This window comes from Lasioglossum baleicum, chromosome 7 (assembly GCF_051020765.1).
Source record: "Lasioglossum baleicum chromosome 7, iyLasBale1, whole genome shotgun sequence".
Classification (NCBI taxonomy): Eukaryota; Metazoa; Arthropoda; class Insecta; order Hymenoptera; family Halictidae; genus Lasioglossum; species Lasioglossum baleicum.
In genome coordinates this window covers 16,461,864-16,487,200 of record NC_134935.1, presented here as the reverse complement: position 1 = coordinate 16,487,200, position 25,337 = coordinate 16,461,864, and the positions used below count along the sequence as shown (strand labels likewise).

At 40.4% G+C, this 25,337-nt stretch overlaps 4 protein-coding genes across 6 annotated transcripts; 3 read left to right on the top strand and 1 right to left on the bottom strand.

The window, feature by feature from the left end:
- Positions 1–163: 163 nt before the first annotated feature.
- LOC143210323 (WD repeat-containing protein 20) lies at positions 164–10,395 on the top strand. Of its 3 annotated transcripts, XM_076427083.1 has the most exons (5): positions 1,054–1,638; positions 2,443–2,625; positions 3,150–4,547; positions 6,463–6,533; positions 7,276–10,395. In XM_076427083.1, the coding sequence occupies exons 1-5, from the start codon at positions 1,369–1,371 to the stop codon at positions 7,283–7,285; spliced, it is 1,932 nt and encodes a 643-aa protein (XP_076283198.1). In that variant the 5' UTR covers positions 1,054–1,368; the 3' UTR covers positions 7,286–10,395. The 3 variants fall into 3 exon arrangements, with proteins under 3 accessions (XP_076283197.1, XP_076283198.1, XP_076283199.1); XM_076427082.1 differs by lacking the exons at positions 6,463–6,533; positions 7,276–10,395 and adding an exon at positions 164–318 and having other exon boundaries at positions 1,043–1,638; positions 3,150–6,453; XM_076427084.1 differs by lacking the exon at positions 6,463–6,533 and having other exon boundaries at positions 1,058–1,638; positions 7,276–10,392.
- A 336-nt stretch (positions 10,396–10,731) lies between these two features.
- Positions 10,732–12,579, top strand: LOC143210335 (uncharacterized). The gene is made up of 6 exons (XM_076427109.1): positions 10,732–10,870; positions 11,115–11,189; positions 11,272–11,451; positions 11,518–11,747; positions 11,828–11,977; positions 12,037–12,579. Exons 1-6 carry the CDS (start codon positions 10,772–10,774, stop codon positions 12,416–12,418), a joined length of 1,116 nt encoding a protein of 371 aa, XP_076283224.1. The 5' UTR covers positions 10,732–10,771; the 3' UTR covers positions 12,419–12,579.
- Positions 12,580–12,687: 108 nt separating this feature from the next.
- Positions 12,688–14,196, bottom strand: Trax (Translin associated factor X). Its single transcript, XM_076427115.1, has 2 exons — positions 13,868–14,196; positions 12,688–13,640 (listed from the first exon to the last, which is right to left on the bottom strand). The coding sequence occupies exons 1-2, from the start codon at positions 13,881–13,883 to the stop codon at positions 12,823–12,825; spliced, it is 834 nt and encodes a 277-aa protein (XP_076283230.1). The 5' UTR covers positions 13,884–14,196; the 3' UTR covers positions 12,688–12,822.
- Positions 14,197–19,950: 5,754 nt separating this feature from the next.
- On the top strand, positions 19,951–24,693 carry LOC143210348 (putative aarF domain-containing protein kinase 2). The gene is made up of 9 exons (XM_076427127.1): positions 19,951–21,446; positions 22,265–22,497; positions 22,576–22,651; positions 22,761–22,971; positions 23,038–23,155; positions 23,228–23,467; positions 23,724–23,999; positions 24,232–24,348; positions 24,477–24,693. The coding sequence occupies exons 1-9, from the start codon at positions 21,044–21,046 to the stop codon at positions 24,678–24,680; spliced, it is 1,878 nt and encodes a 625-aa protein (XP_076283242.1). The 5' UTR covers positions 19,951–21,043; the 3' UTR covers positions 24,681–24,693.
- The last annotated feature ends 644 nt before the right edge of the window (positions 24,694–25,337 follow it).

Below are 25,337 nucleotides of genomic sequence, written 5' to 3'. Positions count from 1 at the left end.
TGCTTTCAACGAAACAGAGCCTCGTCGATCGGTATGTTGTCAAGTATTTCGAGACGCAGTTGCACTCACGGGAAGTGATTAATTGCCATTTGGAAAACCGGAAGAAATCTGTAAAGCGAACACCCATATCATAGAAGTCACGTGACCGTTGATTTCGATGGATAAATTTATCGCAGCGAACAGAGCTTTTTAAAGTAACGGCATTTATTTAATTTCGATTCGATAGATCGGAATTCGAAAAAATCTGCAAAACGCAAGATAAAACGGGAGACACTCGAAAGATTTTCAAATATCATTCAAACGTGTACTGGGGGCCAGGTATGTATTCGCTTATCATACTATGAAAAAAAATAACTTCGGCATTACCGGTTAGTTGGTAGACGATCGGTTCAGAGCTTAAAGTAGTCAGTGACAGCTGCACTGACAAGTGTTCTTGATAACCCGAACGGAAGAGAAACGCAGGAAGTAGAAAAAAGTAGGCAAAATTAATTAACCCTTTGCCTCGGTTGTTTACAAAATATCCGGTTCCTGACAGGCCTTCGGAGCCAACGAGTTCAGTCGAACAGGCGACGCTGCGCGCGCATTAATAACACGCTGCCGACAGGGCCGTGTCATTCTTCAATTCTCCGACAGTTATCCGAGAACATCATTCAACTTCAGTTATCCGAGAAAAGTTTCACGCCTTTCAAATACAAATAATTTATGAAATACTAGACTACAAAGACATCGAAAGAATTTAAAAATATCGTTTTCGATTTCGGTATTTTACAAAAGTATTGTGCACAAAAATCAGCGTGGCAAACGCTTCAAATTGAACGTATTAAATTACGGGTAAACTTTTGTGCAAATCTTCGATGTAGGAAGAAAAAACGAACGATTCAAGTTCCTTCAGAAAATATAATATTCCTGTGAGAGCGTATTTTTAAAAATTTTACTGTTCGTTTATGTAAAATATTAGACAAATGTATCTGAAAGTCACCGCAAAGCTGGACTGGAGTATTCTATTCTATTCTATAATATGTATTTCTATTTTGATATGCAGGATTCTGAAATAGAGAAATTGTGAATCGCGACGAGTCCGGTGGAGAGAAGGTTGCGCTGTACGAGGTTGGGAGCGTGAGCTGCGGGTCGCGAATGCACGGGCAGTTTCGATATAGAACTCGAGGCGCCCTTACCCGTGTTCTCGCATCGGACCGGTAAGCTGGACTATTTGGAGGTATCTGAGAAACGGTAGAGTACTGGTACGGTGTTTGACAAGTTCGCGGAGCACCCGGGCGAACGGGTATTGACGGACGTGCAGGAGTGCAGAAGCGGACGAACGATTTTTTCGTATCTGATGAGCTCCTCCGTCGTACCGCTGGTGGTAAGATGGCTGTGCAGCTGGACGGAGGAGGGAAGGAGGACTTGAAAACACAATTTGTCACGCGGGAAGGAACATACAAGCTAATGACTCTATCGGAGTATTCGAGGCCAAACAGGGTTGGCTACACGAACAGTCAGGGAAGCGCATCCGTTCGGGTGTCGTTCGTAACTTTACCGGACCCAACGGACCCCACGGGTACGCAAGGTCTCGGTGACCGAATGTGTTTCAACTTCGGCAAGGAACTTTACGTTTACGTGTACCGCGGTGTCAAAAAGGTAGGACCAGCTTTCTCGCCGTTTAATACCCTACGCTAATGTATTTGTGTTTAATCGAGCATGGATTCGTTCAAACATAACCTGGAAAACGCGTATCGAGACTCCATCTTTGCGGACTAATACCACACCTAACACAGAATCCTTTTACTTTATACATCAACAAATGTCAAATTTCATTCGCCTTGCTTCGTCTCTATACAAGTGTCTAAACGCTCGAACATAACGTTTTAGCTTCTACGAAACGCGACGAGGGGTTAGGATACCGTAAAATTTGAAAAAATTGGAAAATTTTCTTTTTCGCTTGAAAGCTATTTTAAACTCTTGAAAATGAAATTTTGGGAGTCTAAGTATTTTAAACGAGTTAGTATAAATTGATAGTATATTCTCATATCTGTGTCGACTTCAAACTCCAAAAGAATTTTTCAAAATGGTATAAGAAACTTGCAACAACCGTGTGTTTATTTCTCCTTCTAATTTTGATTGGAGAACAGCCTATGTTTTGGACAATACAAAGTATACTAATTTTGATAACATTAATTATAACTTTTTCTTATGGGTTAAAAATGGATTAAATATCTTTGTCTACTAATGATTGATACAATTATGATAAGGAAAGTATAAATTTGTCTAAAAGATATGCACAATCATTACATGTAGTCTTTATCGCTTTATTCTTTTTTTTTTACTTTTCTCTTTCAGCCAGTTATTTTGGGAGAAATAATCTTATAATCGGTTATTGCCATTTATGCTTTATAATGTTTAAATCTCACAAATTTAAATATTTGTCAAATCAAAATGTTTCAGGCTGTGGATTTAAACAAGCCATTGGACAAGAAGTTGTATAAAGGAACTAATCCAACTTGCCACAATTTTAATCAGACAACAGCGACTGCAGATAGTGCGCCGTTATTAGTTGGTTTTTCAACAGGACAAATTCAGTTGATCGATCCGATAAAAAAGGAGTTAAGCAAATTGTACAATGAAGATGTAAGTAATCTATATTTTGTGTAAATATCAATAACTCAAAGTAGATCCTTGATTTGGATGAAATTTTTAATGCACAAGGAGATTGTAAAGTAATATTGGTACAATCCTAATGTTATGGGACTATTTAAAGTATCATAAACCCTGATAAAAGCCAGGATGATATGCCGGTGTTACTACACTGATGTATTTTCTAGTATCGTATGTAAACACTGTTAGCACTTAGCCAATCTCTGTTGAAATCAATGTGTTATCTGTGTTGAAACATGATAATAATAGTTCACTGATAATTACCACTAATAATATTAGACCAAAGAATCTTATGCTGAACAGAAACTTCCTGTATCAATTGCTACAGACAGAAATCAAATAGGAGGTTTTTTTCTTCTGTAATAATTTTAATAACTTTCTAAATATCATGTAACCGATTTTGTCATGAATGTATCTGTTGAATGACTCTGTTGATTTCCAATATACTACACTGAGGATTTTATTGCATTTGTGATATAAATTCTTAACTGTTTCAGAGGTTGATTGACAAAAGCAAAGTAACATGCATAAAATGGGTTCCTGGCTCCAACAACCTCTTCTTAGTATCGCATAGTTCTGGGCAGCTGTATTTATATAATGAAGAACTTTTGTGTGGTACAACAGCACCCCACTACCAGTCGTTCAAATCGGGAGACGGGTATGCTATTTACACCTGCAAAACTAAGTCGACGAGGAATCCGTTGTACAGATGGGTGATAGGTGCAGAAGGATGTTGTATAAACGAATTCGCCTTCAGCCCGTGCGGTTCGAATTTAGCGGTAGTTTCGCAGGACGGGTTTCTACGAGTGTTCCAGTATAACACCATGGAGTTAGTGGGCTCGGCTAGAAGTTTTTTCGGCGGGTTTCTGTGTGTATGTTGGTCACCAGATGGAAGATACGTCGTGATGGGAGGTGAAGACGATCTTGTAACGATTTGGAGTTTCCACGAGAAGAGAGTGGTAGCGAGAGGTCAGGGACACCATAGTTGGGTAAGCGTAGTAGCCTTCGATCCGTACACCACGTCCTATGGCGATCACGATCCCGACTTCAGCGGATCGGACGATGAAACGTTGCCACACAACAATCACAATCACTTCTGCGAGAAATCGAATCGTCTGTCGACAACTTCCCAAGGAGTTCATTCGAACAGAAACTCTTGTGGATCAGAGTTGAGAGTTTCGGGCGGCACGTGCTACAGGCTCGGCAGCGTTTCACAGGATACTCAGCTGTGTTTATGGGATATTACCGAAGCCGAGTTAAGACAGAAGCCGATGTGCACAAAGCAGCGGCCCTCCGTAGCTGGTTCTGGTATTCTTCCTACTCCAGGAGCAGTAAACAGTGGGAATGGCTCGACGGCGAATCATCATTTAAACAATTCTAAACACAATAACTTGAACAACGTTAATTACAAAGAGAACGCGAGTGGTAATAATGAAAGTAGTAACAATAGCACAAGTACAAATACAGCAGTATCAACTGTCAATTCGTTGACGCAAAGGTTAGCTGGTCTCGGTTTCGGTGAACGTAAAGGTGGTGATAATCATAAAAGGAACTTTAGCCTCACAATGAGAGGTAGTGGTGCGTCTAATAGCACAATAATGCAAAACAGTGGTGGCGACAAGGCTGCTGCTAATTTGAACGCGAGTAGTAATATGAACAGTGTCAGTGGAAGTTTAGTAGGTGCGAATAAAAAGGTTAGTTCTGTGATGGACGACTCAATGAGGTTGATAGGAACTGCCCTGTGCCCTAGGTTCGATCAGTGCCCGGTATTAGAGCCGCTGGTGTGCAAGAAGCTGGCACATGAAAGATTGACTGAGTTAGTGTTTAGGGAAGATTGCTTCGTAACCGCGTGTCAAGATGGATACGTCTACACATGGGCAAGACCTGGTCAAATGGTAGGTCCTCTCACCATCAGCAGCACTCTGCACAGGCCACACCATCATAGCAATCCTTACACCAATATTACTTCCTTGCGACCTAACGATCTATGATGTAACCCATCTTCAACTGTTGTCGCAACTTTGTGAAGTAGGGTCTCTTTAGTGACAAATTCCAATTTGTATATAAGTAGAACAAGAAGATACAATCATTATTGCTATCAAACGAAATGAATTGAAGATACGATGATGCTTTGGACAATTTTTCTGTTGTTATCATTAATAAATTATATTTGGCGGTGGACGCTCTTTTTGACACTTGAGTATTCTAAGAAATATTGTCCTCGCGGCATTGTGTGTGTTATATATATGCATATGTATATATATATATGTATGCATATGCAATTTAAGCATATATATACAATATGTGCTGATTTTGATAGATTTTTATTTGAGAATTACCTATATTTCTCATATTTACAAATTAAATCCTAGTTTACATTTTATCCAAAGCAGTGTATATTATGAATGGTGCCATTGGAAAATATTGAGAACCTTCTAGCATTATCTTGTAGTTCGTATTACATATCAATTACAGAAATGTACGGACGGATAGTACTATGAATGCGCAAATTTTGGTTGGGTGTTGTTAAGAAGTAGAATTTTTAATCTTGCATGCAATCGTGAATTTGACTAGGGAATTGAAGTTTTTTTTCGCGAAAATTTTCAAACGATTTTCACTCCGATTAAATAGCACACATATATACACGAGTAGTAAATAGTATATATATATATACATATAATACAATAAGAAATGGAGATGCACATTCATTCATAGTACGAGCCTCCATTTATATCTGTGCCTAAAGATCATCTGGTCAAAATATATTCATTACGAATATCGAAGGAGTACATTAGTATAATTATAAATAGGAGATATTTATGTTTGGTTTGCATCATTGAAAGTAACATTGTTTGCGCCCCATAAGATTTTGTAACAGGGCAGGCCCCTTAAACCCTTCTTTCTTTCCTGTAAAGTGTTATTAGCTTAGCTTAGCGAATGGATAGAAAGTCAATGAATTACTTAGTCAAACTATTGTCCCAGATTATAATAATGTGACATTTAATCCTTTGTTGAAACAATGAATTGCCTTGTTGTACAATAAAGCGAAACAATTGAATGAAACGTTGCTGCTTGCTTCCTGCTTGAATTTATATAGAATGCAATGCAGAAGCCCCAGGCGAAACTGTTAATACACATATACACATATAGGTGTCCCAACTAAATGGAGCACCTCAAATATCTTGGTTACTAATGATAACAGTAAAATTTTTAAGAAAATTCTGTCAAGGTCACATTTCTTGAAATTTCAAGATTATCCCAGGCAAATACAACAGCCTATAACGTCGTGAAAAAAATAGATAAGAACTTTGGGAACCAGAATTATCATAACATTTGTCCCCCTAAACCTAATCATTTTTTTCTTTTAATATTGTTCTTTATTATCAGTAATAAGCAATGTATTTGAGCTGCTCGAGTTAGTTGGGACTTTTTGTATATGTCTATTACAGACACACATGTATATAACTGCTAATAGTTGTGTTATACCACAGTTTTATATTGGTTGCAATGTTTGGCATGTTTATACAATTATATTTCTAAGTCATCAGTTTTTTTAAATTCACAAAGTTAGATCGAATTTCCTGGTGCTTTGCATAAAGCGATTCTATTGTCGGAACATCCCAATGCTCCTTATCTGTTATAGCGATTTAACAAGTTCGAATTTTTTGTGATAATTTTCATATACATATATACATATATAGTGTGCATTGCTTCTTTTATAGTGACAGTTTTATAATTTTATATCAGAAGATGCTTGTGCTTGTTTCTTAAGCCAGTGGGGCATTATATTTTTTTACTTTGATTGGAAAGATTAATGTTCCATACCATGCTTTGGCTGATGCAAGAGAATCGTGGATGAATCTTCCCCGAGATATCGCATGGTACGTACAATTTATATTGTTTTCTTGACTGACTTGTTTACTGCATCATTGGACCGAGTAGTATAGTACATTTACATTTGCTCGATTTCGTAGTGATCGTGCCTTTGCCGAGGCATCTTAGACCACTGATTAGGAGTAGGGCTGTAACTTTCCCAAAGTTTCGAAGTTCTGAAGCTTCGAAGTCTTCCAAGTGCTCGAAATTTCAAAGTCTTCGAAACGTATGAAGTTGTAACTTATGAGTTCCATACCATGTCACGATTTTATTATTATTTATTTATTATTATTATTTATTATGAACGGACCGAGGTCCATTTACACAAATGTTTACAATATTAACTTTCAGTTACCGGTGACTGACACTGAAGTTTCCGTGTTGATTTTTCGTAATTAAATTAAATTTAAAAGATTGCATTCTATTAATAAATTTCGGGATCATATCACGAATGTACTTAAAGAATAATACTTTGCAAACAAAATTTTAATGAGTTTTATTAAATTCGGTGACATCGGATATCGCGGATCTTCGAAACTTCGAAATCTTCGACCTTCGAAGGAAAGTTACAGCCCTAATTAGGAGTGTGAAGAATACTTTTAATATGCCGTCGTTGCACTGTTCTTCAACGCACATCTTCGATAGAATTCAGAATCGTTTTCTCAAACTGCTTGTGTAATTACAGAACTTCTCTGCGGACAAACGAAAACAATTTTCCATAGTAAATATCTGTATGACTTTTGATTGCAGCCAGGAGTAGGACAAGTTGGGAACGCTCTTCATGTTGTCAGTCCAGTGGAGGGTGGAGGTACTATAGTATAGCCAGAACCAGATATCAACAATGTGCATTCAAAGCAAGAAGATGAATACGTCCCGTCGTTGCGTGTACTGCAGTCCTCAAAAATGCAGTTTCCATATACCCATTATCGTCACTTATATTATGTATGGCCAAGTGAAAGTTATTCCAGTACTGTTTAAAGATGGATAATCAAAGAATTATCGTAAAGGCATCCGATAGCTTAATGCTTATAAAGACACCGTTTTTTTATTTCGTAAGTTGATTATCCTGGTGCATATAATTTGTTCTTGCTCTCCATCCTCTTTTTTTTTCGTTTACATGTGGAAAGCATTTCAGTTTGATAGTGTTACACTTATTTTGTAAGAAAATTCAGCGAAAGTAATAAGTAAATTGTGTATACATGTATATATGTATACATAGATACATTTGATCTTGTATGCTGTACACTATATCATTCCAATAAGGTCCTGTTAATTAAAAGAATCGGAACCAAACGATATTAATACTAAATGCTTATGTGTATGATTAAGAACTTTTATATGATTAAGATTGAATTGCATTCGTTTAAAGACTTGATTTCAAATGACATATGCTTTTGCAATATAGATTAACGAGAAATGCAACCATTGTAATCAGTCAGAAGAATGTGTAAATATGAAATATTTTTAGCAGTATTCTGATTTGCATATACTCGTTACTATCGGCTATATATTTCTTTTCTCGAGTAGTAGTATACAAGAAAAAAGAGGGCTAGGTTCAAAGTTTAAATATTTCACCCTTGAAGTTTTGTTAGTATTATTTTTTTATGTTGTTAGTTATAAGTGTTTGAGGTATTTAGTAGAAACGTATATTCAATATTCCTACTGTATACATTATTTTCTGTTAATTGTAATCCGGAAACGTAGTCTCTTCGTTTAAACTAAATTGCCTTAGTAAAATCGTTAGTTGATTCCGACGGCGGATTCTTTAATTTATTTTATTACATAGTTGTTTGAATGGTTTTCTAAGAAACTTGTTCGCTTTATTGGAAATCTATAATGAGTACATCGAAGGTGTACGATCAGTTGAGGACTTTGCATAAAATGCCACTTTGTATCTGAGAGCTACGAAATGTTATTACATATTTTAATAACGAACGAACGATCGATGAAAATTATCAATGGACAGTGCAAGTTATTCTGTAATCCTATTTATTACAAAATCACTGCGCTCGTGCGAAATAAACATTGTACTTTTTAATTCGATTCATCAAACTAAAAGCAATGAATGACTTTTGCAATGAATATTATATACTTGGATAAATATACATATACATATATATCTGTGTTACGATTTACACTTACGCAAACACGTGGTTTTCAGATACAAAGCTCTACGTATTATGAGGTATGAATGTATAAACAAATGGTTATCGAATATTCTAATAATAGACAGTATTTCAAACGGAATATTCCATACGGCGATACTATTTATTAATTTATATAAATATATATATGTAATGCAACACGTAAGAACAATTTTGTATTGTTGTAATTTTCTGGAAATGACTTAAAACCGATAGCAAATTTTGCACCCTTTTTTATGGGCATTTTTCAGAAACGTTTAGCTGGAAAATACAAATGAATTGAGTTTAAGATGTAAAACGGTAATCAAGCTAGCTATATGACTTACGCAATTAAGAATGAGTTAAGCAGAGTTTTCTAGACAATAATATCCGTCAAGAATGTTTCAACATTGTTAGAAAAGAAAAGAATGCAATCAACTGAATTAATATTTCCATTGTGGGAAACTACTAGTCACAGCAATAATATCTTCGTTTTCAATAACAAAATTTGTTAAATTTACTTTACGATGCGATTCATTATAACTGGACTGCGGATTTTTAAGCTTCTATTATACGAACAGAATGTTTAAGTGCAAGAAGATGCGCGCACCAACACGAATTAATTGTAGTGTGTTTATTTTATTTTTCTAGCAAACGTCTTGTGGTCGATAAACGAAATTTTTTTATTTTTCTATGAAATTATTTACGAGTACGGAAAATTGAATAAAGATCCGCAATCTAATTATAGTAAAGAATAAAGTATTCTTAACATTTCTGTATATGTTAATAAGATTCTGTTTCCATGTTACGAGAGTTCCATTAATCGATGATTTATGAAATTTCACTGAAACGAAAAGGTACCGTGATTTTGAAGATATTCGAAGGAGGGTTGTACATACATAAGTACTGTATCTTTTAGTTACGAACTTTTTATCGAACGTGTTACTTTATACACAGAGCGGTCTGGTTTTTAAAGAATGACGAGCATGTAATAATATTAATCGTTTTATACAATATGGCAAGTTCCCGGAGGTATGCTGTGATACGTGTGTATGCTGATATACTAATTAATTACCTAATTGTAAGCCATGAAAGTGAGAATTATATTAAACGTCGTGAGTCGCGTTGTCGTGTGCTAACAATAAGGCGAATGATTCAAGAGGAACTGAAACTGAAAATGGCCTGTTAAATACCAAACTGTGTTTAATTATGATCGAATTCGAGATTTATGATGTTCCTACATTGTGTGCAGAACGGATCCATAATGTATAATATATACAATAAATGGTGCGTCTTGTTTTACGTCTGGCACTGATCGAAGTTCATAGAACCGAACGGTGATGCTATTAATTATTTCATTATTCCAGTTCACGGTATAATGCATGTATGTATATATATATGTACATATATATATTATACTTTGATCTTGCCGCGGATAAATGCTTTGTGTTTCATTCTGTAAAGCGAACAAGATTTCTTCGTATCGGAAGCGTACGTATTTAAAATTAAAAAACGACGATTAAGAGTAATAATTGTAGCTATTCGCTTGATACAGATACATACAACGATTCGAGAAGATATTTTGATAATTATGTTTTACATTGGCAGATTAATCTGGCTGATTACATTCACACGGATATAAGTGGAAAATTCATTGATCATTTCCTACTCGACGACTTTTTTATGAGACACTTACACACAGAGCTTTACGACATCGCATCGAATATCTAATTCTCTTCGCATTTCACTTCATTTGTTTGTAAAGGTGTACATTCTTTGTAATTATAAATGAAAAAATTTTAATTGTTAGCGCCTCTGTGTACGTTTCTTAACCAAACAGCTCCCCAAAATTGTCAAATTACATTTGAAAGCGTATCTGTTCAAATCATGGATATAGGAATATATACCTATATCCATGGTTCAAATATGTTTAGTAGAAAGTGTGATATATATATACATATATTTGTAGGTATATACACACCCATTTTGAATCGCGCTGCACACTTGGCCGACTACGATTATTTTCGTTTCTCCATCGCCAGAACAAAATCATGTTTTGTCGCCGGCCTTATAATATAGATAACAGTTGTCAAATTTTAGTAAACATTTTATGAGCGGAAAATATGAAAAAATTACAAATACTTCGCGTGGATAACGACTTGGTGGAGAAAGCAAACTTACAAATCGGTGACAATATCATCGGACGAAGCGTTGCCACTGAAGTAAGTACGAATCAACGCCACACTCAAAAAACTTAGTTAACGACCGGAGATCGCTTTTGAATTTAAATTTTCGTTACGTTTAAAAGTTTCTTCGCGCACGCGTGAATCCATCTGCGATGTCACGTGGTGTTTGTTATCGTAGGAGAATTGTGCCTAAAATTTAACCGCGAAACTTTCACGTTCAGAGAATTTGTCAATATTTGATTCCTTGTGCGGTCATTGTGGTACACGTAATTCATTTCAGCGAGGAAAAAGCCAAATCGACAAATATGCGGCAACTATCAACTTGTCGCCTAACAATGAAATGACAATAACACCGGTAACGTAAACTTGATATCTTGTGCGTATTATTAAATGAATTATTATACAGTTTTCTATAGGTATCATTTTGTTAGCATTAGGTTGCATCGTGTTTCTTGAAATCTTGTGAAACTTCGCGATGGAAACTTCTGAAGTTGGGTACTACTGTGTCGATTAAACCAGGAGATATTTGTTCCTTGATATCCGATAAGTGTTGGTTTAAAATCGTGCCTGTACCTTCCACCATGGAAATTAACAAGGAAAACGCCATGAAACGAAAAGTATAAAGTTAATGTTTTGCTAATAATACAGTTTCATTTTCATAAGTTTTCTGTCAATGACTCTAGGCGGAAGGAGACGTAAATTGTGAGATTCCTGATAAAATGCACTGTTCAAAGTCAGGAGAAGGAGATAATGCACGATCATTTAACAATGTACCAAACGACACATTGACAGATAATAATAACACAATTACAGGAAAAAATGAAGAAATTTGTACGATCAAAGAGGATCTTTCAAATCGTATAGCTGTTATAGAATCAACTGATCAGAATGTCGAGAATACTGATGCATCTAGGTTCAATTCCAATTTTAATATTAATATTCAGTATCTCCCGATAAAACAGTACTAAATGAAGTTGTATTTCTTTATAATAGCTCCAATAACAGCAATAAAATGCAGGCATCGAACACAACGAAACAAAATAATGCTCACACTTCGGAACAAGCAAACGAGCAGAATGTGCCTGCTAATACAACATCTAAAACACATAGAGAGAAATGCAAATACAGAGAGAAATGTTACAGGTAATTTTGTTTAGCTTTCTTATCGCGAAACGTGTTTTACAGATGTTATTTCCATGTAGGAAAAATGCACAACACAAAGCTGAGTACAGTCATCCCGTGGATCCTGATTACAATATTCCAGATAACAGAAAAGAGTGTCGTTATGGTACAAAGTGTTATCGTATAAGCTCTGAACACAGAGAAGAGTACAAACACACACCTAAACCGACAAATGCAGCTAATAACGGTGGTAACCGAAGTCGTAGGACAGCACAATCGTTGTTAAACGCATTGTCAGATTTAGAAGATTCATCTGCAGACGATTCTGAGGAAGAATCTGTAGATGAATCTGAGTATGACCCGATCAGCGAAGAGGAATATTCAGACTATAACGAACATTTTGGTGAAAGTGACAGTGACAGTGACTGGGACTGGGACGATGATTACCTACTTTTGTATTGACATTAAAACAAGTTTGAAACTGTTTATATAAATTTAATAGTATAGTTTGTGTTCGCTGTGTTGCATTATGTTATAAAGTCGAGAATACACAAAAAATATATATTTTACGAACAATTTTGTATGGTCTTGGGTATAGAAATATATTATTGAATCTATAAATATATTATTGTATAATTGTTGGGCAAAGTAATGTGCGTATACAGAGTGAGACGCGTAAGACTGAAAGATGAAATAATTTCCAAAAAAAGATTAGCTGATTTAGCTGTGCAATGATGAAAGCATAAAATTAATTTCACGATTGAAACTTATCTGAACGATGAAAAATAACTGCTATTAAATCAGTAAACGAATCAAGCCGGTAAACAATTGTAATATTTGTATTATTTTACAATGCACGCGAGCGATTAATACACTTGGTAACCCTCATTGCTTTCTTCATAGTTATCCGTTGCCACCTCTATAAGTATATGCTTCGGTATCTCGGAACCCCTAACTTTAATGGTGTAACAAACGTTCTCTATTTTGTAAAGACTCTGCTTGAGAGTGGACATTTTTCTGTTCATTTCTTTATTAGTGATGTTCGTACAGCCAAGGAAACCTGTATACATATTTCTAACAAAGGTGCACATGTGATAGCAACTAGCAGTGTCCTGCGTTAAGTTATTGATACATCTACGCATAAGTTCGCCGGTTAGATCTGCGATTCCCAAGATGTATTCGTACGGAGTGACCAAAGTATTTATTGTTTTGACTTCAGATTGATCCGGTACTGTGTAAGTAATCATTTTTTCTAATTCTAACCAGCCCTCCAAATGATTTCTGTGCAAGTAATGGTAGAAAGTAAACGCTTCTACATATTCTTCTAAACTGCTGCGATAAGCTTTCAAGTATTGATATGCATCCTCGTTCTCCAATTCGAGCGCGATTCGTTTAAACTGATTTTGTGCAACATTTTGCAGTCTTGTTTTCGCCTCTTGCAATATACTATCTTGTATGCTTTCTTTGTCTATGCTGTGTAAAAGAAAGATAATTCTTTTGCTCTCTATAGTAATGTCTCTACCAATTTTCAAGATTCTCTCGAATCGATCGTGTTTGTCATCTAACTCGGCCGCGTAGACACGAAATTGTTGCAAGACCAAACTGTCCTCGTCGAGATTCTGCAACACCTCTTTTCCTTTATCACCGATATTGATCTTCTTATTGCCGTGGTGATTCTTTCTGCCTGCTCAGATTCCACCATAAAACGAGAAAGTGAAAGTTTTAATGTCTTCTTTTCGGAAATGTTTTCAACTAATGATACCCGACACGATTATTTACTATCGTTCTTGTTTATTTTGATAAACAGCTTTTCAGAGCGCCGCCGCATAAATTTAACGCATTCGTTGACTTATGAGTAAAGAAACAATTACAACATGTATTTAGAATACTTTTGAATTTCAATAAATGTACCTTTGGAATGAGACATTGTGAGATTACTATATTCACTATTATAATATTATCAGTCTGTCCAGTCTGTCCAGTCAGTCCAGTCTAGTTTGACATTGACATCTGCAAATTGCAAATATATGAATAGTCAACAATGCCGCTGGAGTATTAACAGCACCCTCTAACTTATCCTGACGTAACTTGTACAATGATAAAGCCCCTTTAATAGATTTCTATTTTATCGACGGAACTATCAATGACACCGACGAGATACTATCACAGACGAGATACTAATACAATCGTGTCGAAAATTATAAATGTGCAATGTGCAGCTATTAGCTCGGTATTATCCTTTATTCATAAGACACTAGAAGGTCTTACAAATAGAGGATAATACCGATTGCCCAGGTCTCACCACGAGGAGGTTGCTGCACAAGAGACCCGAAAGGGAGTCAGAACGAATGCAATATTCCTTCTGGCTCCCTTTCTTACAGCGACGCACTTATACTAAATTACGCAAGTATGTCGAGTAATTATCGCGGGGCAGAAGGTGTGAATCGGAGAAAAAGTCTCCGATCCACGGGGGTTCAAAGGCGAATCAGGCAGAAGGCTCTGATTCTTTCAAAGTGAGAAACAAGAGCGAACCAGAGCAGAAGGCTCTAGTTCGAAGGTGACGCGGCGCGTACAATGCTTGCAGACCAGCCCCGGCCAGAGCAGATACCCGACGTGTCCTCACCAAGAGAAATGGACAGTGAGAAGTGTTCAAACGTAACACCATCTCTCTGCCAACTACCTGCCACCAGGCAACGCAATGCGTTGAGATGACGTGGGTAGGATGACGAACAGAGAATTTCTCTGCCAACTACCTGCCACCAGGCAACGCAATGCATTGAGGTAACGTGGGTAGGATTACGAACGGAGAGAATGGCAATACGAGTGAACAGGTCTCAATGAACCACCCCTCTCAATGTATCGACGCCGAATACCGGCTCCAACCGGTCTGGTGCATACAAGCAAGGTCTGACACAGCAGAAGGCTGTGTCGGAATCAAGAAAACGAGTAACGTGAATTTAAGACAATAATTACTCGACATATTTAGAACGACGATATACAATCTTAACAACTAACGCACGCAAGTCGAGCAATTATTGTGGAGCAAAAGGTGTGAATCGGAGAAGAAGTCTCCGATCCACGGGGGATCAAAGGCGAATCAGGCAGAAGGCTCTGATTCTTTCAAAGTGAGAAACAAGAACGAACCAGAGCAGAAGGCTCTAGTTCGAAGGTGACGCGGCGCGTACAATGCTTGCAGACCAGCCCCGGCCAGAGCAGATACCCGACGTGTCCTCACCAAGAGAAATGGACAGTGAGAAGTGTTCAAACGTAACACCATCTCTCTGCCAACTACCTGCCACCAGGCAACGCAATGCGTTGAGATGACGTGGGTAGGATGACGAACAGAGAATTTCTCTGCCAACTACCTGCCACCAGGCAACGCAATGCATTGAGGTAACGTGGGTAGGATTACGAACGGAGAGAATGGCAATACGAGTGAACAGGTCTCAATGAACCACCCCTCTCAATGTATCGACGCCGAATACCAGCTCCAACCGGTCTGGTACATACAAGCAAGGTCCGACACAGCAGAAGGCTGTGTCGGAATCAAGAAAACGAGTAACGTGAATTTAAGACAATAATTACTCGACATATTTAGAACGACGATATACAATCTTAACAACTAACGCACGCAAGTCGAGCAATTATTGTGGAGCAAAAGGTGTGAATCGGAGAAGAAGTCTCCGATCCACGGGGGATCAAAGGCGAATCAGGCAGAAGGCTCTGATTCTTTCAAAGTGAGAAACAAGAGCGAACCAGAGCAGAAGGCTCTAGTTCGAAGGTGACGCGGCGCGTACAATGCTTGCAGACCAGCCCCGGCCAGAGCAGATACCCGATGTGTCCTCACCAAGAGAAATGGACAGTGAGAAGTGTTCAAACGTAACACCATCTCTCTGCCAACTACCTGCCACCAGGCAACGCAATGCGTTGAGATGACGTGGGTAGGATGACGAACAGAGAATTTCTCTGCCAACTACCTGCCACCAGGCAACGCAATGCATTGAGGTAACGTGGGTAGGATTACGAACGGAGAGAATGGCAATACGAGTGAACAGGTCTCAATGAACCACCCCTCTCAATGTATCGACGCCGAATACCGGCTCCAACCGGTCTGGTGCATACAAGCAAGGTCCGACACAGCAGAAGGCTGTGTCGGAATCAAGAAAACGAGTAACGTGAATTTAAGACAATAATTACTCAACTTGCTCGGGTGCGGCCTATAGGCGATTCGGGTAACCCCCGGGGACGCGACTCCCCGTACTCACTCACGGCCGCATCCGTGAGTGAGCCCCTGAGGGACCTCCCTCGGCAAATAAAACTAAAACTTCGCGGGATGTCCTCTTCTTGGTTTGCCCTCTTCTCGTGGTGTCCTCTTCTTGGTGTCTGCCCTTCGTAGTGTGTCCTCTTCTTGGTGTGTCCTCTTCTTGGTGTGTCTTCTTCTTGGTGTGTCCTCTTCTTGGTGTATTCTACCTAAAACAGACTAATAATAGTTAGACATATCAATACGGAACCCAGCACGCGAGTGCAAGCCTAATACCCGCTCACGAGAGCAAACCTAAGACCAGCTCACGAGAGCCAAACAAACCCCGCACACGAGTGCGAATCTAACCAGCTCACGAGAGCCAACCTAACACCAGCTCACGAGAGCCAAACTAACCCCGCACACGGGTGCGGCCTATAGGCGATTCGGGTAACCCCCGGGGACGCGACTCCCCGTACTCACTCACGGCACCATCCGTGAGTGAGCCCCTGGGGGACCTCCGATCGAAGGAATACCAATTTTGAACAAGATTTGAAAATTTATTGAAGTGGGACTTGTAAAAGTTCCGAAGTGGACAATTAGAAATTCAGAAGTAACCATTTTCGCGTACTTTGACTGAATTAGTACTTCGAACGTGCGAATACAACCAGTTCACAATAATAATCTTGCACATGATTGCGAATACAATCAGAGAACCAGCTCACGAGAGCAAATATAACAGCGCACATAAGCGCAAACCTAATCATGCACGTGAGTGCGAATACAATCAGAGAACCAACTCATGAGAGCAATTGTAACATCGCACAAAAGTGCTAATACAACCAGTTTACAAGAGCAATTGTAACCTCGCACATGAGTGCGAATACAATCAGAGAACCAACTCATGAGAGTAACTGTAACATCGCACAGAAGTGCGAATGCAACCAGTTTACAAGAGCAATTGTAACCTCGCACATGAGTGCAAATACAATCAGAGAACCAACTCATGAGAGCAACTGTAACATCGCACAAAAGTGCGAATACAACCAGTTCACAAGAGCAATTATAATCGTGCACATGAGTGCGAATACAATCAGAGAACCAACTCATGAGAGCAACTGTAACATCGCACAAAAGTGCCAATACAACCAGTTTACAAGAGCAATTGTAACCTCGCACATGAGTGCAAATACAATCAAAGAACCAGCTCATGAGAGCAGTTGTAACCCCGCAAAGAAGTGCGAATACAACCAGCGAAACAGCTCGTGAGAATAACTATAACCCCGCACACGAGTGCGAAAACAACCAACGAAGCAGCTCACAAGAGCAATTATAATCCTGCATACGAGTGGGACGCTCAAAATGTAATTTTTATAAAGAATAAAATTGATAAATTTGAAGAAGACTCAATAGTGTTCATCGAAAGTCTCGATGAAAATTTCAAAAGTATGAAGGACAAGTTTGAAAAGACAAAGGAAGCTTTGAAAAATATTAGTAATCAAACTTACCGTTGTTCCTTGAATGAACAGTTGAAGGTAGGCCAGGGTAACTGTAGATGACCTCTAGTCCACCTCTGGTCCACCTCTGGTCCACCTCTGGTCCCTCCGGTTCTCCTGGCGCTCCTGGTCCCCCCGCCCCGACTGACGGAGAGCTCACGCCTAGCCGCCGAGCTCGAGCGGCGGCCCCCACTCCGCCGAATATCGATCGATGTCGAGCGGCGCCCCCACTCCGCCGAATATCGATCGATGTCGATCGCCGTGGTGTTCACCTCTGGTCCACCTCTGGTCCACCTCTGGTCCACCTCTGGTCCCTCCGGTTCTCCGGGCGCTCCTGGTCCCGCAGCACGTCCGCTCACGCTGGTCCCCCCCGCCCGGACTGATTGACTGACGGAGAGCTCGAGCGGCGCCACCCACTCCGCCGAGCTCAAGCGGCGTCCCCCACTCAGCCGAGCTCGAGCGGCGCCCCCCACTCTGCCGAATATCGATCGCCGTGACAATTATTGATAAATTTATTATTTCCAGCTGGTTAATGTTTATAACATTTCTATTTTACAGCGATGTCCACAAGCAATCCCTTGGCTATCTGACCACCTAATTTTTTAGTCAAAGTGGCTAATAGTTTTCGTGATATGTAATAACTTTTAAACCATACCATTCGCACGCATTAATTTATTCGATACAATTCACAGATAAATTTATTATATCTGGCTGTTTAATGTTTATAACAATTCCTTTTTCTAATGATGTTGACGAGCACTTCCTTGACCACCTTGCCATCTAATTTTTTCGTAAAAATAGACAATAAAACTCGAAATATAGGATAACTTTTAAACCATGAACATTCGCACGCATTAATTTATTCAAAAAATTAAAGTCTTTTCAAAATATTTCTGTCCAGATCGATTCTTGGAACATTTATGTATAAAAAAGTGAAAGGTAATAATTCTCGTTTATGAAATGTTTCGAAATTACAAACTGAGGTGTCTCGTATAAAATTTGAAATAGGAATTGTTGATTTTCCTAAAATTATGCTTCAATAATATAATATATTTCTCGGAATTCTTTGTCCTTGAGTTTTGCTTTTAATATTGAAACCAACATCGTCTGAAATATCTGCTCGGTACAGAATGTAACAATTCATGATGATCAATATGGTTCCGTGACGATTTGCCTTCTCACCGACGAGAATCTCCTCAGTAGCCTTCTGCACCGACGAGATCATGTCGATGGCCTTCTGTTTCTCACTCCAGTCAGAATATATCTTAGAGGGCGTAAGAGAACACCGAAATATTCGAGTGACACGAACTCCCATAAGGCTGGCAGTCTTTAATAGTGTCTGATCGGTGATACTATTAAAGACTGCCAGCACCGGCTGCGAGTGATCAGGGGCAGCCACAACGGCTGCGAGTTATCAGGAGCAGTCATATCAGAGTGCAGTGTGGCATTTTATTTACTGCAACTCTAAAAGGCGGTATCATACAAACTTCGAACTGTTATAAAATTGCTATTTCTGAAATATTGCTTCAAGCAGCAATCAAAATGAAATGTAATCTGAATCGCGACTATTTCATTCGCAACGCTAAACTTTAAACAATCTATATTGAAGTTAATGGAAATCTCGAGTATCTCCGCAACGCTAACTTTGATCTCTGTTCAAAAACGACTAATGTAACACGCGTGGTCTTTTCGCAATGCTACTGCAAATCGCGGATGTGCCCATCTCCGCTGATCGTTGGGGCGGCGAGGCCTGCCCATGTGTACAACTAACTACTTCTACTGCTACTATTTCCACAGACAAGTACAGTGACAAGGTAGTAACGAAATGACTTCGTATCCGAAGATGCGAGGCCATTATAGTTGCCCTTTTCAGCGACAGTTTGTCGGGGCCACTTCGGCATATAGCCTCTTCTTTTTCTTCGGCGGTCTACCAAACAACCGAAACCCTAAACATGCTCGCAGTGAAAACGATCGACGACTTCCGAGACGAATCACAAGTCTCGAGAGAAGCCGATCGTTCCGCTGCTGCAATCGAGCAGGCGCGCAACGTTTCGACACCCTAATTCGCGCGCGTTCGCGTCCGCGAAAAGCTACGCGAGCAGGAAGAATCGAACACGAAGCATCAAGTCGAACGTCATGCCTCGTTTGATTTCGAGACGAAACTTCCAGCTCTTCCGGTGACTGACCACCGCGCGACTTCGGAAGACGTTCAATGATCATTGCGAAATAAATCAATTAACCCCCCCCCCCCGGTCTAGCTTTGAAGTAATTGATAAAAGATGTTTGGCTAACAGTTTCAATCTTTTGCTGCTACCTGTAATGGCGCTAAACTTAGATTTTAATTATACTTGGGTCCAAATAAGAAAGTACTTACTAACCGACTTATGCGCATATGACTCTAGCGGCATGCGTTCATTGGCTAATCCCCTACTCGTACTCCGCCGACCACGTGACCATTGAGACAATACCGTATGTGCTCGTAGTATTCAGAGAAATATTGAAAGATTAATATTGTTTATATTGTGCAATATAGATTAATGAAAAGGAAGCTGAAAGGTACAAGAGTAGATATTTACATACGTCGTCGAACCGCCACAGGTAATGAGGTTACGTTGACGTACAAACGTCAAACCGGTTTGAGAGGTTAAGACGAAACAATTACAAATTTTTGTCACCTCGTACATATGTGAATATTCATAACGTAGTGGGTGATCTAGAGACTTCACAACAAGGCTGATGTGCAACGACACGAGCAGAACAAGTACTGCAAGTACTAAGTACCTTCTCATTTGGACCCAAGTATAAATCATCTTCAAGTGTAAATCATTCTTGCCGATAGTTGCATTGCATCTTGCGACCATAGCGGCGGTAATTAATTAAACAATTTAAAAAAAAATTAAATACATAAAATAAATAATCTTTCACGCGATATAACACGAGTGAATATTGTCGCGTACTAGGGATCTCCCGTTTTGGTCATTGACAGGCTCGGCATAGTCGGCTGGATAATTACTGGAGTCGTCAGCGTTCAGATATGGAAGCTACGTTCTCGCGAACATGAAAATTCACCGAACAAAAAAAGAAGAAGAATCGATTCTTGAAAATGCTCCTTGAATCCGAATCAAATTGAAAAATATGTGTCTATCATAGCTATTCGAAGAATTATGGTTTAATGAGCCGAAAGGTCGCGTACAGTTTGTTCTGTAACTGGATATCGGAATTCCGTCGGAATTCACGATGAATCGGTCTACGCTACGAAACGTTGAACCGTATTCGAGTGTCCAGTGTGAGCCTAATTAATGGAGGCCTTTTGAAAAATCGCGTTCGTCCGTATATGCACAAGAACCAGCGATGGGTTCTCGTTTGACCTTTTCGAGAGTGACCCGCGCGATAAGGCGCGTTTGGTATCGACGGGAACATTGTCCATTGATAGAATCGAATCGCGAATACATGGACACGATTCGATTTTGGCACGCTAGCGCGATGAGGCGGATCAATTGCGAGGGTTCGAAGCGGATCGTCAAAGCTGTTTTGATCCTCTCTTACGAGTCCGATCGACGCTCGCTGTTTCGGGAGAACGACATGTTCGCGGAGAAGGCCAAGGATCAGGACAATTTCTTTGCTGGACTTCGGAACGCTGTTTTAATCGCGGCAAGAATATTCGTGATAGGATCTGTCGCTTTCGGACTGACTGTTGCTTATTTGGTGACGCGTGTCACATGCAAACACGCGTTCCCGAGCGTTCTTGTGAAAAGTAACAACGAAACGTCTTTTCTCGTTGGAAATTACTTTATTAACACGTTGGCTGCCGCGGTGGTCGCCAGTCACCATTTGACTTACTTAAAAATGATTGTCGTAACTAGACTCCGCATGTTTATGCAAAATAAAAAGTTGTGCATGAACTGCAAGACGCAGGAGCTAAATATAAATTTATATTCTTCATTAATAATTTTAATTTTAACATGAGTTGCTGCCAGTGGCGCTCACTATTAGAACGGGCGTTTCTAATGGAGAGCGCCACTGGCGGTGGTCTAAGGGTGGTTTCTCAAGATAAAAGTCTGCTCTGTCACGTGGTATAGTTCGATTTTCCGCTGGACCCATATTTTTTGAGATAAATTGAAAAATATCCTCAAAAATTGGTGGAAAAGTGGTGTATCTCCGTCTTTAATGATTGTTTAAACATGTTTTTAAACAGTCTACAGAATCTTTTGTTGTAAAGAACAATTCAATACCTTTTATAATAACATCACAATATTTGTTTAAAGTTGAAAAATATGTATTTTTTTCAAAGCCATGTTCCTCAAAAACTGTGCGTCTAGGAGAAAAATTAAGGACAGATTCGGAAGCAGCGCAAAAAACTCTACAAGAACCACCCAAAAGTAATTAGGAAACATAAAAAAGTTTTGGAATTTTTGGACAGTGATGATTAGAGGGACGATGAAATTTCTACTTGGCCCCTGTTCGCACACTACAATAATTATTATTCATCAAATTCGTATGGAACACTGAAAATTCACGCGGCGGTCGACGCGTTAATCAGTCCGCGCTAAACGCGTTCGAACTCTCGTACAGGTATCGAGTTTCTCGGGCCGATTTTCATAAAGTTCGGCCAGTGGGCGTCCACGCGAAAAGATATATTCCCCGAAGACATCTGTCGCACGCTGGCGCAGCTACAGCGCACCGTTTCGCCGCATTCTTGGTTCTACACGGAGCAGTTGCTGAAGTCGATCTACGGATCGCGTTGGAGGGAAATATTCGTCAAGTTCGAGAACAAATCGCCAATCGGGTCCGGATGTTGCGCTCAGGTAAAAGCAGCGCAGCGCAACGAGGACAAAGCGACGTGTGTCGTTGGTTCGTCTAATCGTCTCGTCTCTGGCCGATAGGTGTACAAGGCGTGGGTAGATTTGAATGCTCGCGTCGAGGCAGCGCAAAACCCACGAATATCAACGTTCGTTCAAAGTAAATTAGAAAGTTTCGCTGTCGTAAGATAAGCCGACCAACCGACAGACGAGATCGACGAATCGTACGTTGTGCCTCTGTGTTTTTCATTCACCGTATCTTTCCACAGTTGCCGAATACTTGAGACTCGGATCGTTCCTCGGGCTGATCGGTAAATACGATGAGCATGATCTCGCTCGAGAGAAATTGCAGGGATCGTGTACACGAATTTCAGATGGAGCGGCGAGCCACGAGGTCGACGGAGAAGCTGAAGTTCAGCACAGACAATTGCAACCGGTGGCGGTTAAGATCCTACACCCTGGAATCAAGGATCAGCTGAGGTGCGATATCGCAGCGTCGCGATGTTAACGCGATCTAATCGATCGTTTCCACTTTCTCCGCATCAGACGAGATCTCTGCATCATGAGAGGACTCTGCAAATGCGCGACGTACATCGTGCCGAGGTTCTATTGGCTCAGCCTGACCGACTGCATCAACGAGTTCTCGCAAATAATGGAAAACCAAGTGATCCCTTTCACCCACTCTCGTTAGGCCTATCTAGCCGTAATCGTAATCTCTGTTTGTCTTTGGTCCAAGGTCGACATGAATCGGGAAGCCAAGAATCTAATGCAATTTTCGGCGAACTTCTCCGAGAAGAAGAACGTCGTCTTCCCGCGACCTTACGCGAACTTCACGCAGCGAGAGATACTCGTCGAGAGTTTCCACGAGGGCGCCTCCATCCTGGACTTCCTAGAATACGAGGACCACAAGCTGCAAGAGAAGCTGGCAAAGATAGGGGTCAAAACGATCCTGAAGATGGTCGGCATCGGCGGTCGCGTTATATTGGGTTGGCAAGAAAGTAATTTCGGTATTTTAAGTGAAATAAAACCTAATTTTTTTGTTCAAGCAATAAACTTTTACTAATGATGATGACCTGAAATCGCACTTGGGTCAGTTTTTGGCCGATAAGGACCGGAAGTTTTATGAGCGCAGTGAAGCTACCAGAAAGGTGGGAAAAGATCATCGAACAAAAAGAAAATGGGGGTTTATTGCACCTTAAAATAGCGAAATTACTTTCTTGCCAACCCAACAGATCTTTCGATTCTACGAAAATGTAAACGAAAACGACGTTCAACAGGTGTTCAGGGACAACTTCATACACTGCGACATGCATCCCGGCAACATCTTGGTCGAGACGGATCGCGAGCCAACCGATGGAACGCTATCGTGGCTTTGGAAGCTTATCGGTCGCAATTACTGGACGATCTATCCCCGCTTGATCATACTCGACTGCGGTTTGGTGGTGTCGTTGAACGCTCGATGTCAGCGGAATCTTCGAGACGTGTTCCGCTCCGTATTGATGGGTAACGTAAGTACGTAGTACTCGGTCATCATTGGACTGCCGATTCATTCATAATAAACATAATGTGCAATCTAAAGTGGTAGGTAGATTAAAAAATGTCGCGAACGTCGATGTAATCGCTTCAGCTTTCGAAAATGTTTAAAGAAAGAAAGAACTTCGATTTCGCGAAAAGATCCACAGTCTAGTCGTCATCCACCTCCATCCGATTCTTCGATTTCCGATCGGTTTATGCTTGCAGGGTGAACTGGCGGCGGAGCACATTCTCGAGCACAGTTCGGAAGTGTGTCCCGACCCGGAAGGTTTCAAGACCACGCTGCGAAGGATCGTCGACACTCACTTGAACAGCAAGGCAAACGTAATTAGAAAAAAAGTGAACACGAAAACGCTACGATCCTTTTTTTTCGAAGAAAGAGGCGTCCACGATTGTCGGGAGTCTCTTCTTTCGAGAAACTGGATACGAGATCAACTAACATATCGATTCAGGTGAACGTGACCACGGTTATGAACGAATTATTCTCGGCGATGATTCGACACAAAGTGAAGCAGGACGGATCGTTCAGCAGCGTGATCCTCAGCTTGGCGATGATCGAGGGGCTCGGACGCAGTCTGTATCCGAAGATCGATATCTTCGCGGAAGTTCTGCCGTTCGTTTTCACCGGCATCCCCGTGTACGACGAATTCGAGTAACATAAAAGAAGTGCATACAGGGAGACGCGTTCTTTCGATCGACGCAAATTACAATTCGCCGCTCGATTCGAGGATTCGATGCATGCATTCTCCGTTCGCGAAGTTACTCCCGCGGGACTCGTCTCGTTTCAGGAAGTACACGTTCGGACAGATCGAGCCGCGCCGAGTCGAGCCGAGGAAATTCCTGATTTAATGGCATAACGTTAAACGAGTTCCGAGGAGGATTCCAATTTTAAAACAGACCACAGAAACGTGTAATCGCCGCGGACAGAATTCCGGCGAGCGACCAGTTATCCGTGATCGCTTCCTGGTTGGTCAACGTCGGCCGATCATCTTCGGCGCGGCTGCGATACGTCGAGCGCGGAGAACGTAGAGGCGTGTGCGTGACTCGCACGCGCGTGTTTTGTGGCCGCGTTCACCTTACTCTTGTAAAGGCGTGCCATGCGTGCCACGTGTGCCACGTGTACCCGGCCCGATCGGCTGTATCGAGCCGCCTCGAATTTCGTTTTTGCCCAGGCGAGGGGGAAAATTCAAGAAATTCGCGAGCCTCGAAGAATTTTGCAATTCGCGATGATGCGTTCATCAAAGAACTCTCATCGCGAACGAAGAAAACGCGTGGATGCGCGCTGGCGCGTAGGCCGTGCCACGCAGGTGGTT